At 39.7% G+C, this 14265-nt stretch overlaps 1 protein-coding gene across 1 annotated transcript in view; it reads left to right on the plus strand.

Annotated features, from left to right (window-relative positions):
• Window positions 1-14265, plus strand: part of FAM13B (family with sequence similarity 13 member B) — an 87888-nt gene that overhangs the window by 32209 nt on the left and 41414 nt on the right. The window contains exons 9-10 of the mRNA XM_080804847.1: window positions 11832-11873; window positions 12588-12743. Of these exons, the coding sequence (XP_080660973.1) occupies window positions 11832-11873; window positions 12588-12743 (198 nt within the window). The remainder of the gene's footprint in view (window positions 1-11831; window positions 11874-12587; window positions 12744-14265) is intronic.

The raw sequence follows: 14265 nt of genomic DNA on the forward strand, positions 1-14265 counted from the left end.
AGTCCAATTTCGTTTTTCTGCATGTGGGTCTATTTCTGGGCTCTCTATTCTGTTCCATTGATCTATATGTCTGTTTTTGTGCCAGTACCATACTGTCTTGATGATGACAGCTTTGTAATAGAGCTTGAAGTCTGGAATTGTGATGCCACCGACTTTGGCTTTCTTTTTCAATATTCCTTTGGCTATTCGAGGTCTTTTCTGGTTCCATATAAATTTTAGGATTATTTGTTCTATTTCTTTAAAAAAAATGGATGGGATTTTGATAGGGATTGCATTAAATGTGTAGATTGCTTTAGGTAGAATAAACATTTTCACAATATTTGTTCTTCCAATCCATGAGCATGGAATAGTTTTCCATTTCTTTGTGTCTTCCTCAGTTTCTTCCATGAGTACTTTATAGTTTTCTGAGTACAGATTCTTTGCCTCTTTGGTTAGATTTATTCCTAGGTATCTTATGGTTTTGGGTGCGATTGTAAATGGGACTGACTCCTCAATTTCTCTTTCTTCTGTCTTGTTGTTAGTGTAAAGAAATGCGACTGATTTCTGTTCATTGACTTTATATCCTGACACTTTACTGACTTCCTGTATAAGTTCTAGCAGTTTTGGAGTAGAGCCTTTTGGGTTTTCCACATATAGTATCATATCATCTGCAAAGAGTGATAGTTTGACTTCTTCTTTGCCAATTTGGATGCCTTTAATTTCTTTTTGTTGTCTGATTGCTGAGGCTAGGACTTCTAGTACTATGTTGAACAGCAGTGGTGATAACAGACATACTTGCCGTGTTCCTGACCTTAGTGGAAAAGCTTTCAGTTTTTCTCCATTGAAAATGATATTTGCGGTGGGTTTTTCATAGATGGCTTTGATAATATTGAGGTATGTGCCTTCTATCCCTACACTTTGAAGAGTTTTAATCAGGAAGGGATGCTGCACTTTGTCAAATGCTTTTTCAGTATCTATTGAGAGTATCATATGGTTCTTACTCTTTCTTTTATTAATGTATTGTATCACATTGATGGATTTGCGGATGTTGAACCAACCTTGCAGCCCTGGAATAAATCCCACTTGGTCGTGGTGAATAATCCTTTTAATGTACTGTTGGATCCTATTGGCCAGTATTTTGGTGAGAATTTTCGCATCTGTGTTCATCAAGGATATGGGTCTGTAATTCTCTTTTTTGGTTGGATCCTTGTCTGGTTTTGGGATCAAGGTGATGCTGGCCTCATAGAATGAGTTTGGAAGTTTTCCTTCCATTTCTGTTTTTTGGAACAGTTTCAGGAGCATAGGAATTAATTCTTCTTTAAATGTTTGGTAGAATTCCCCTGGGAAGCCGTCTGGTCCTGGACTTTTGTTTGTTTGGAGATTTTTGATGACTGTTTCAATCTCCTTACTGGTTATGGGTCTGTTCAGGTTATCTATTTCTTCCTGTTTCAGTTGTGGTAGTTTATATGTCTCTAGAAATGTATCCAATTCTTCCAGATTGTCAAATTTGTTGGCGTAGAGTTACTCGTAGTATGTTCTTATAATTGTTTGTATTTCTTTGGTGTTGGTTGTGATCTCTCCTCTTTCATTCATGATTTTATTTATTTGTGTCCTTTCTCTTTTCTTTTTGATAAGTCTGGCCAGGGGTTTGTCAGTCTTATTAATTCTTTCAAAGAACCAGCTCCTAGTTTTGTTGATTTGTTCTATTGTTTTTTTAGTTTCTATTTCATTGATTTCTGCTCTGATCTTTATGATGTCTCTTCTCCTGCTGGGTTTAGGCTTTCTTTGTTGTTCTCTCTCCGGCTCCTTTAGGTGTAGGGTTAGGTTGTGTATTTGAGACCTTTCTTGTTTCTTGAGAAAGGCTTGCACCGCTATATATTTTCCTCTCAGGATTGCCTTTGTTGTGTCCCACAGATTTTGAACAGTCGTGTTTTCATTATCATTTGTTTCCATGATTTTTTTCAATTCTTCTTTAATTTCCTGGTTGACCCATTCATTTTTTAGAAGGATGCTGTTTAGTCTCCATGTATTTGCGTTCTTTCCAACTTTCCTCTTGTGATTGAGTTCTAGCTTCAGAGCATTGTGGTCTGAAAATATGCAGGGAATGATCTCAATCTTTTGGTACCCATTGAGACCTGATTTATGACCTAGGATGTGGTCTATTCTGGAGAATGTTCCATGTGCACTAGAGAAGAATGTATATTCTGTTGCTTTGGGATGGAATGTTCTGAAGATATCTGTGATGTCCATCTGGTCCAGTGTGTCATTTAAGGCCTTTATTTCCTTGTTGATCTTTTGCTTAGATGATCTGTCCATTTCAGTGAGGGGAGTATTCAAGTCCCCTGCTATTATTGTATTACTGTCAATGTATTTCTTTGATTTTATTATTAATTGGTTTATATAGTTGGCTGCTCCCATGTTAGAGGCATAGATATTTAAGATTGTTAGGTCTTCTTGTTGGACAGACCCTTTGAGTATGATATAGTTTCCTTCCTCATCTCTTATTATAGTCTTTGACTTAAAATCTAATTGATCTGATATAAGGATTGCCACCCCAGCTTTCTTCTGATGTCCATTAGCATGGTACATTGTTTTCCACCCCCTCACTTTAAATCTGGCGGTGTCTTCGGGTCTAAAATGAGTTTCTTATAGGCAGCATATTGATGGGTTTTGTTTTTTTATCCATTCTGATACCCTGTGTCTTTTGATTGGGGCATTTAGCCCATTTACATTCAGGGTAACTATTGAGAGATATGAATTTAGTGCCATTGTATTGCCTGTAAGGTGACTGTTACTGTATATTGTCTCTGTTTCTTTCTGATCTACTACTTTTAGGGTCTCTCTTTGCTTAGAGGACCCCTTTCAATATTTCCTGTAGAGCTGGTTTGGTGTTTGCAAATTCTTTCAGCTTTTGTTTGTCCTGGAAGTTCTTTATCTCTCCTCCTATTTTCAATGATAGCCTAGCCGGATATAGTATTCTTGGCTGCATGTTTTTCTCGTTTAGTGCTCTGAATATATCATGCCAGTTCCTTCTGGCCTGCCAGGTCTCTGTGGATAGGTCTGCTGCCAATCTAATGTTTTTACCCTTGTATGTTACAGACTTCTTTTCCTGGGCTGCTTTCAGGATTTTCTCTTTGTCACTAAGACTTGTAAATTTTACTATCAGGTGACGAGGTGTGGACCTATTTTTATTGATTTTGAGGGGCGTTCTTAGCATCTCCTGGATTTTGATGTTTGTTCCCTTTGCCATATTAGGGAAATTCTCTCCAATAATTGTCTCCAATATACCTTCTGCTCCCCTCTCTCTTTCTTCTTCTTCTGGAATCCCAATTATTCTAATGTTGTGTCGTCTTATGGTGTCACTTATCTCTCGAATTCTCTCCTCATGGTCCAGTATTTGTTTGTCTCTCTTTTGCTCAGCTTCTTTATTCTCTGTCATTTGGTCTTCTATGTCACTAATTCTTTCTTCTGCCTCATTTATCCTGGCAGTGAGAGCTTCCATTTTTGATTGCACCTCATTAATAGCTTTTTTGATTTCAACTTGGTTAGATTTTAGTTCTTTTATTTCTCCAGAATGGGCTTTTATCTCTCCGGAGAGGGTTTCTCTAATATCTTCTATGCCTTTTTCGAGCCCGGCTAGAACCTTGAGAATTGTCATTCTGAACTCTAGATCTGTCATGTTACCAATGTCCGTATTGATTAGGTCTCCAGCCTTCAGTACGGCCTCTTGTTCTTTTTTTTGAGGTGAGTTTTTCTGCCTTGTCATCTTGTCCAGATAAGATTTGCTTTCTCCTGCTGTGGAATTCCGCTGTTCTTGGTGAGCGAAGTTGGTCTTAGCTGGGTTTCTTGTTGATCTTGTGGGGGAGGGGCCTGTTGTGGTGATTCTCAAGTGTCTTTGCCGCAGGTGGAATTGCACCGCCTTTGCCAGGGGCAGGGCTAAGTAATCCGCTCGGGTTTGCTTTCGGGAGCTTTTGTTCCCTGATCCCTTTCCGTAGAGTTCCAGAGGATGGGAATGAAGATGGCGGCCTCCCAATCTCCAGCCTGGAGGAGCCGAGAGCTTGGGGTTCCGCTCCTCAGTGTGCCCTTAGAGAAAAGCGCCCAACCGCCCCGCCTCCCTGGTCTGGGGTCGCGCCTTGAGGAAAGCAGTCAATTGCTGGAACCTGGAGAAAAGCGCCCGGTCGCTTCTGTCTCCGTGGCCTCCAGCCGCGCTCCGAGCCCACCCAGCCTGCGACCGGCACAAGGTAACCCCGGGCTTAGAGCTCACTCCTCGGCTTTGTCGCTGTAGCCGGCTTCCCCGCTCTGATACCTGCGAGCTCTGCGGCACTCAGACGCCCCCAGTCCTTCTGTGACCCCGTGGGACCTGGGGTTATGCTGACCCCGCCTGGGTTTCCCCCCAGTTTAGCCTCTGGAGCGATGTCTCCCAGTGGAGCCGACTTTTAAAAGTCCCGATTTTGTGCTCCGTCGCTCCGCCACTTGCCGGGTGCCGGCCCCTCCCCCCGGGGTCTATCTTCCCGTCGCTTTGGATTCACTTGTCCGCAGGTCCTACCTTTCAGAAAGTGATCGATTTTCTGTTTCTGGAATTGTTGCTCTTCTCTTCGATTTCCCGTTGGATTTGTAGGTGTTCACAATGGTTAGATAAGCTATCTAGCTGATCTCCTGCTACCCGATGTCGTCTCAGCCTGCTACTTCTCCGCCATCTTGACTCCTCCCCCGTAGCAGTAGTATTGATTGGTCTGTTCATTCATTCTTCCTCCCCTCCCTCTCTTTTCATTTCTTCTTTCTTTCTTTCTCTCTTAAGATTTTATTTGAGAGAGAAAGAGTGCATGTACCTGTGCACAAGTGAGGGGCAGAGGAAGAGGGAGAAGTGGGCTCCCCATTGAGCAGGGAACCCCAATGAAGGTCTCGATCCCAGGATCCTGGGATCCTGACCTGAGCCAAAGGCAGACACTTAACCGACTGAGCCATCAAGGCACCCCAGCATCTGTTATTTCTTTGTATTGTTTGCTGTTAGTCATATTTTGTGACAGTTGACCTGACAGCAGAGAGGAAAAAATGGTGGGGTTTAGGTTTAAGTAGCTTAGGGTACACAGAAAGCATCAGTCTTATCTATGAGGTCCATGGAAATCTCAAGATCAGTTTCAAAGTGCCTTTAGAAAGCATAAAATGTGCTTTCTGTCCACATATTTATCTGTTAATTAGCTTTGCTATTTAAATATACAGATTTTAGGGGAATTTTTACTTTTAAAAAATATTTTTTTAAAAGATTTTATTTTATTTTATTATTTATTATTATTAATTAGAGAAAGCATGAGGTGGAGGGAGGGGTAGATGGAATAGGGACAAGCAGAATCTTTGCTGACCAGGGAGCCCAGTGTGGAACTTGATCTCAGTACCCTGGGATCATGACCCAAGCGGAAAGGAGAGGCTCTAACCCACTAAGCCACCCAGGTGCCCCTAGATTTTTCTTTTAAATATTTTATTGATTTATTTGACAGAGATCACAGGTAGGCAGAGAGGCAGGCAGAGAGAGGGGGGGAGGCAGGCTCCCTGCTGAGCAGAGAGCCCGAAGCGGGGCTCGATCCCAGGACCCTGAGATCATGAGCTGAGCCGAAGGCAGAGGCTTTAACCCACAGAGCCACCCAGGCGCCCCAAGCGCCCCTACCTTTAAAATATTTAAAGACAGGTGCGAGAGTTCTGAATAAGTTCTTAACTTTTTTTTTTTCTGAACACGTTCTTAGCTTTTTTTTTTAATTTGTGCCTCATAATCTTTTATGTAGGCTTCAGGTTTAGGCAAATTTTAATTTATGCTCATGTTTACAGAAGTACACAGCAAAAAGTTAATTGGCATTATTATAGACTTCATTTATAGTTGTCCCTCCCCCACTTTTTTTTGAGAGAGAAAGAGAGCATGCACATATGTGTATATGTGAGTTGTGGATTGGGGAGCACAGGGAGAGAGAGAATCTCTAGCAGGTTCCACACCCAGAGGAACTTGACTTGGGGCTTAATCCCATGACCCCATGGCCCCATGGCCCCAAGATCATGACCTGAGCTGAAATAAAAAGTGGGATAGTTAACTGACGGAGCCCTCCAGACGTCCCTACAGTTGTGCTTTTAATGCCTTGCTAAAACTTGGAATTTAGAAATGGAAATTTCAATATTCTTTTTATGGGCTGTGGTGGGCTGCTTCTTTTTTTTTTTTTTTTTTTTTGAAGATTCTATTTGGGAGGGAGAATGAGCGGTTGGGTGGGCAGAGGGAGAGAGAGAGAGAGAGAATGAGAGGCAGACTCCCCACTGAGCAGGAATCCTTATGCAGGGCTGCATCGCAGGATCCAGAGATCATAACCTGAGCAGAAGGCAGATGCTTAACAAACTGAGCCACCCAGGTACCCTGGTAGACCTTCATTTTTGTGAGTTCATTGGTTACTGGTGGTTTGTTCTTTTGAAACAGAAAAGAAGATGCAGTGATTGAGGAAGAGCTCTGAGTTTAGGGTTTTGAGATTAGTTTCTCCAACTTCATTCTGTGGATGCCTTATTGCTAAGGAAATGGGCCTTCACTTGATTACAGATGGGTGAAAAAAGTAGTCATAACTTTTTCCCTTTTCTTTCATCCATTGAATCAGATAGTTTGCAGAATATTCATTTGGCAGATTTTTATCAGTTCACCATGTTTTCATTAGTTGGGTTCCTCGTAAGTGAAAGAGAATATATTTTGGTGAAGTATCAAATATGTTGGGTGGAAAAGAGTAGAATTTATGCTCTGGTTCATAAGAAAGGTTTATTAAAGTGAAATTTCCTTTAAAGTACCAGATCATGATAGATATTGATAGTTTCTCTTTCTTCTCTTCCCCTTGCCCTATAAATGATGGATTTAATATTTTTATTTTATTTTTATTATTGTTATTTTTTTGGTGGTCAGCAAAGCAAAGTTTATTGAATTATAAAATACAAAGCTCCAAACATGAGGGGGCCCCAAGAGGGTTGCCTGCATTTAATATTTTAAAGACTTGTAGTTGTTACAACTTAACTGACCAGAAATAGTAAGGGATCTTTCTTTCTTTTTATTCTTGGCATAGGTATAGAATATTCCCAAGTTGTTGGGGAAAGTGAAGAAAGGGTTTTTGCTTTTGGCTTGAAAAGGATATATGATTTTTGTTTGTTTATTTTGTACATAAATTTGCTTTTTGAAATTACCATTTTTTAAAATGATAATTTTGGTGTGGTTTTGGCATAAATTATGTGGAAATCATCCTAATTTTAGATTAGAAAAATTTACCACTAGAGCTTTTCCGAATATGGATAATAAATGAACAGTAGTGGTACTGTACCTATTATACATCTGTTTTATCAGTTTCATAACATATTCTTGAATAGTATAGTTTTATAACATATCCTTGAATAGTATAGTATGACTAATGAAAACAAACAGATTGGTTTTTCTGCTTTAAATTGGATTAGGCCAAAATATTCTTATAAAAGTTATATTCTTTTGTTTTTTTGAGTTTTTAAAAGTTATATTCTTACAGAAGTTCTACCCATATTCAAAATTTCATGCCCTTTTCCTGTGTCCTGCAAAATTGCATAGACTTGGGAAGAAATTTGCGATTTCCTGATGAGGTCTTTCCTTGTCAGTAGTGACCTCATGTTGCAGCCTGCTTCCATTTAGACTACAGCTGTAATAATTGCTCAGCAGTTTTTATAAGCCCATCACCATCCTTCATGGCGTTTGAAGTCTCTCTGTCTGCTGTTATTTGTTGGGAGATGCGTTGGATTCATAATGGCTTGCAGAGCTCTGTTGCACACATAAAATGATCTGTATCAGATTTAATTGAAGCAGAGTTGCAGTACTGTTACTGAAGTGTTATTTGTAACATCAAATAGTTGTCACTGGGAGATTGAAATAATAGTATTTCCCTATGATTATTGTATTTGAATTACAAAATCTTACAATTGGAATAAATGGCTGCAAGATTGATTTTATGTAATGTTCTCAAGAAGATTATGTGATGGTAGGCAGATTTAAAAAGAGTTAACAGAAGGGAGAAAAAGGTCAGAGGATGACTATAAACTTTAAGCATTATACTTGACTGAGGACTTTAAAATATGCATGACCCTTGTAATTTATTGTTGGTTCTCTTTGTCTTCTTCCAGGGGGGGTTAGTGAAAACAGTTAGCATAAACATGGTCTTTATGGCATCTGTCTATATAGTATGTAAGTAATGTAAGTAATTTGACCTTAAATTTGTCAGCAACTATTCTTTTTTTTTTTTTTTAAAGGTTTTATTTATTTATTTGACAGAGATCACAAGTAGGTAGAGAGGCAGGCAGAGGGAGAGGGGGAAGCAGGCTCCCTGCTGAGCAGAGAGCCTGATGTGGGACTTGACCCCAGGACCCTGAGACCATGACCTGAGCCGAAGGCAGAGGCTTAACCACTGACCCACCCAGGCGCCCCAGAAGTATTTTTCTTATGTCTTTATTAATCAGAACTCACATCCTTATGATACCTATGCTATTTTGTTGCTGATACAAATGGCATAACTGTATTGACAAGTAGTTTTTACAGGTAAGTATTAGCATGGTTTGTGCCTAAGTGCTTTTTTACCCAAGGAAATTGACTATATTCTGAAAATATAGAATAATTAAATTCTTTGAAAACCAGATCAGTCCTTTGTCCTTTACAAGCTCAGAGAATGAAGTTGTGCAGTCAGCTTTGTAGCATGAATGACAATCTGACTTAAAAGTACAAAATCTATTTATTTGATTTATTTACTATAGCTTTTTTGGGGTGGGAAGAATATTTATTGAAAGGAACTGTTTATTTGTCGCTGCATATTTTTTGGAGCTAAGGGACCTTTACTTTACAATATTAAGGGACCTTTACAATATTATTAAAAAGGGGTAAAAACCAAAAAGATTAATTCCTCTGCCTATCCATCCAATATAAGATCGGTAGAACTTTTCCTCTTTTTGGCTCTTTTGGATAGCTGGAACATTTTATGAAAATTTAGTCATTTTGTCTTTAACTTATTAGTATGGGTAAGAGTTATCACTGGTACTGATAAAAAAATGGTAGACTTTTGGGGCCTACCTCAGAGATTTAGGGAGGGCCCCAGAAATCTATTCTTTAAAAGCTTTTTAAAAAAAATGGAAAATAAGTCATACATGCAGAAACAGGCCTAAAACAAATGTATAGCAAAACCAAGTTAGTCAAAGCATCTGTCTACCTGTATAGCCGTCAACTAGATCTAGAAGTAAACACTGATAGCACCCCAGTAAATCTCACAATGCTGATCTCCACCCACCCCCTAACTAAAGGAAACCACTATGTTGACTTTTTTTTGTCAATACATAGCCTTTTAAAACATTTTTTTCTTATTATTTAAATTCAGTTGACATATAGTATATTATTAGTTTCAGAGGTAGAGTTCAGTGATTGATCAGTTGTATTTAATACCCAGTGCTCATTACATCATGTGCCCTCCTTAATGTTCATCATCCAGTTACCCCATTGCCCAGTGCCCCTCCCGTTGAGCAACCCTCAGTTTGTTTCCAGTGATTAGGGGTCTCTTGGTTTGTCTTCCCCTGATTTCATCTTGTTTTATTTTTCCCTCTCTTTCCATATGCTCCTCTGTTTTGTTTCTTAAATTCCACACATGAATGAAATCATACTATAATTATCTTTCTCTGATTGACTTATTTTGCTTAATATAATACCCTCTAGTTCCATTTGCATTGTTGCAAATGATAAGATTTCCTTTTTTAAAATTAAATAAAAATTTTTTAAAAAGATATTATTTATTTGAGATAGAGCGAGAAAGCATGAGTTGGGTCATGATCCTGGGATCATGACCCAAGTTGGAGGCAGACGCTTAACCCACTGAGCCACCCAGGTGCCCAAGATTTCCTTTTTTGATGGCTGAGTAATACTCCATACACAATACACGCGCGCACGCGCGCGCGCGCGTGTGTGTGTATACACACCACATCTTCTTTATCCATTCATCTGCCAATGGACATCTGGGCTTTTTCCATAGTTTGGCTATTGTGGACTTCACTGCTATAAACTTTGGGGTGTAGGTGTCCCTTTGGATCACGACATTTGTATCTTTGGGGAAATTCCTAGTAGTGCACTTGCTGAGTTGTAGGGTAGCTCTGTTGTCAACTTTTTGAGGAACGTCCATACTGTTTTCCAGAGTGAATCCTGAGAAGATTAATCTCATAGACTCTGTTCCTTATGTTGGTTAGTGTTTGTGTTGGCACATTTATAGGGGATCTTCATAAAACTAATTCCATTCACTTTTTTAAAATAGCTTTTTGTTGAAGAGTCACATATATACAGAAAAGTTCAGAAATCATAAAGTCATTGAATTTTCAAACTGAAATTGTATTAAGCACCACTTGGATTACTTGCTCCTTCTCAAATGCTCCATATCCATTTGCCAAAAATAGCTGTTATATGCCTTTTGTAGATTTTTTTCTGTTAATGATTTTTTCCTTTAAAAATCAACTTTGAGTTCATAGCTTTCACTCAATAACATGCCCTCATTTGATAAATGCACACATACACATATATACCTCTTTTTTTTTTTTTAAAGATTTTATTTATTTATTTGACAGAGATCACAAGTAGAGAGGCAGGCAGAGAGAGAGGAAGGGAAGCAGGCTCCTCACTGAGCAGAGAGCCTGATGCGGGGCTCGATCCCAGGGATCATGGGATCATGACCTGAGCTGAAGGCAGAGGCTTAACCCACTGAGCCACCCAGGCGCCCCTGCATATATACCTCTTAAGAAGCACAGTCAAGGGGATTGTTTGGGTTGATACCTTTGTTTGGCTGTTGTGAATAAAGCCTCTGTGTTTGTGCAAGTTTTCCAGTGGAATTAATTACACTTTCACTTCTCTTGAGTAAATACCCAGGAGTACAATTGCTGGCTCATTTGCTAGGTTTTATAGGAAAGTGCTAAACTGGTTTCCAAAGTGATTGGGACATTTTAAATTTCCAGCGTCAGTATAGGAAAGTTCTAGTTGCTTCACATCCTTACCTTACCAGCACTTTCATTTTACTTTTAAACATTTTAGTGGTATCCACATCTTGTAGGTTTCAGTTAAACTTTTAACTATGGTAAAAATGAGGATGTTATCTATATTTTTATAAGTATCAGTAGATACTGTGGTGCAGAATTTGCTAAGGAAGGCCTATTAATGGTACAGTGAATGAAGTAGTATGATTTTAGTATCGATTTTGCCTTTTTTGTAACTTGAGAACATCCTCTAGTAGTAGCATATTGCTTTTACTTCTGGGAAGGAATACAGAGTGCGCATTGAGCCCTTATACTATCTTAGATGAGGTTGTTTTGTTGGGGGTAGTAGTCTACATTTTTCCCTTGAGCCTTGGAATATAGGTCAGTGTTTCTCCAAGTGAGCACCAAATAAAGTAGTTGGCGCCACACACACGGGTATGTATATTTATTTTCTGTGTGAAAAATAATTTTTTAAAAAAGATTTTATTTATTCATTTGAGAGAGAGAATGAGAGACAGAGAGTGTGAGAGGGAGGAGGGTCAGAGGGAGAAGCAGACTGCCCACGAAGCAGGGAGCCTGATAATGGGACTCAATCCCAGGACTCCAGGATGATAACCTGAGCTGAAGGCAGTTGCTTAACCAACTGAGCCACCCAGGCTTCCCCAAAAATAAATTTTTTAGAAAATTAGAATCCTGCTCTGCCAGAAACGAACCTAAAACTTGGTGTTTGTTCCCCTGATTGTGTCAAGGTAGTGCAACTGGCAGTTTTCAACACTTTTTATAGTTACTTAGTACTGAAAAGTTTTATACCTAATGTCTTTCTTTGATTACAGTGCCCATTTATCTCCCATCAGCATCTTACCAGCCTCTGCGGAGTAAGTAATATACTTATAGAAGACCATTTTTTTTTTTAAATTTAAAAATATTACTTAACTGTAGAAATAAAAATCATGTATTTATTAAATAAAAATATGTTTAAAAATTGTGAATTTATTTTGCTTACCTTAGGGGAAGGATTGTACATAAGGGAGTGAAACTAGTTAATATTTTTATGTACTGCAATAGGAACAAATGAAGAAGGAATGCATTGCCCAATATATAAAATACAGACTGAACTTTCTTCAGATGATTTTTTTGGTCTTCTGAAATGATTGAGAAATGTCATAGATCTTTTTTTTTTATTAAGTTTTCTTTGAGAAGTAAACTTCATGTAAGAAATGTTGACAGGACCCCTAGAGTTTCTTTGATTTAGCTGAATGTTGACAAATTATTTTGCTTTATACATGTAGCTTTAAAAAATCTGTTTAAATGGTTTTTCTGTAGAGGAGCAAGGAACGAATTACTGGGACAACTGATCTTTCCCACCTTAGTAGTAATAGTGATATGATTGATTTGTATGATAATTTCTTTTAAAAATTTAATCCATTATCATGTATTCCTTTTATGTGTTTCTTTTTTTTTTACTCTAGTTTACCCATTTAAATACCCTGATAATTTGTTTTATTACTCACGTTTTAACATTTGTAATTATGTGGCCAAATATGCAGTTAGGGTGACTGCTTCTCACTAACATGTGTTCTGTTTTATAGCATTTTAGAAAGAACAATTAGGGCAGCTGTGGAACAGCACCTTTTTGATCTGCAGAGCAGCATGGATCATGATCTTAAGAATTTACAACAGCAGAGTCTGGTGTGTAATAATGAAGCAGAAAGTTTTAATTGTGATGGGGAAGGATCTAATAACCAGTAAGAAACTTTTTATAACGTTTCACTATTATTTTTTAGAAATATAAAATTGTTTTAATTGTTTTATCTTTTAAAAACCATAATTTACTTAAATAATGGGATCTCGGGGATTTCTGAAAGTGTGTGTGGAAAGTGACTTTATATATATGTTGCATATATTCACTTAACATTGAAAATCTATATCATCGAGTCTCTTATGGGGAGGAGTCAAGATGGCGGAGAAGTAGCAGGCTGAGACGACATCAGGTAGCAGGAGATCAGCTAGATAGCTTATCTAACCATTGTGAACACCTATAAATCCAACGGGAAATCGAAGAGAAGAAGAGCAACAATCCCAGAAACAGAAAATCGATCACTTTCTGAAAGGTAGGACCTGCGGAGAAGTGAATCCAAAGCGACGGGAAGATAGACCCCGGGGGGAGGGGCCGGCACCCGGCAAGCGGCGGAGCGACGGAGCACAAAATCGGGACTTTTAAAAGTCGGCTCCACTGGGAGACATCGCTCCAGAGGCTAAACTGGGGGGAAACCCAGGTGGGGTCAGCATAACCCCAGGACCCGCGGGGTCACAGAAGGACTGGGGGTGTCTGAGTGCCGCAGAGCTCGCAGGTATTAGAGCGGGGAAGCCAGCTATAGCGACAAAGCCGAGGAGTGAGCTCTAAGCCCGGGGTTACCTTGTGCCGGTCGCAGGCTGGGTGGGCTCGGAGCGCGGCCGGAGGCCACGGAGACAAAAGCGACCCGGCGCTTTTCTCCAGCTCCAACAATTGACTGCTTTCCTCGAGGCGCGACCGCAAGCCAGGGAGGCGGGGCTATTGGGCACTTTGCTCTGAGAGCGCACTGAGGAGCGGAACCCCAAGCTCTCGGCTCCTCCGGGCCGGAGACTGGGAGGCCGCCATCTTCATTCCCGTCCTCCGGAACTCTACGGAAAGCGCTCAGGGAACAAAAGCTCCCGAAAGCGAACCCGAGCGGATTACTTAGCCCGGCCCCTGGCAAGGGCGGTGCAATTCCGCCTGCGGCAAAGACACTTGAGAATCACTACAACAGGCCCCTCCCCCAGAAGATCAACAAGAAACCATCCAAAACCAACTTCAGTCACCAAGAACAGCGGAATTCCACAGCAGGAGAAAGCAAATCCTACCTGGACAAAATGACAAGGCGGAAAAACTCACCTCAAAAAAAAGAACAAGAGGCCGTACCGAAGGCTGGAGACCTAATCAATACAGACATAGGTAGCATGACAGATCTAGAGTTCAGAATGACAATTCTCAAGGTTCTAGCCGGGCTCGAAAAAGGCATAGAAGATATTAGAGAAACCCTCTCCGGAGAGATAAAAGCCCTTTCTGGAGAAATAAAAGAACTAAAATCTAACCAAGTTGAAATCAAAAAAGCTATTCATGAGGTGCAATCAAAAATGGAAGCTCTCACTGCCAGGATAAATGAGGCAGAAGAAAGAATTAGTGACATAGAAGACCAAATGACAGAGAATAAAGAAGCTGAGCAAAAGAGAGACAAACAACTACTGGAA

Source organism: Martes martes, assembly GCF_963455335.1.
Source record: "Martes martes genome assembly, chromosome: 5".
Taxonomy (NCBI): Eukaryota; Metazoa; Chordata; class Mammalia; order Carnivora; family Mustelidae; genus Martes; species Martes martes.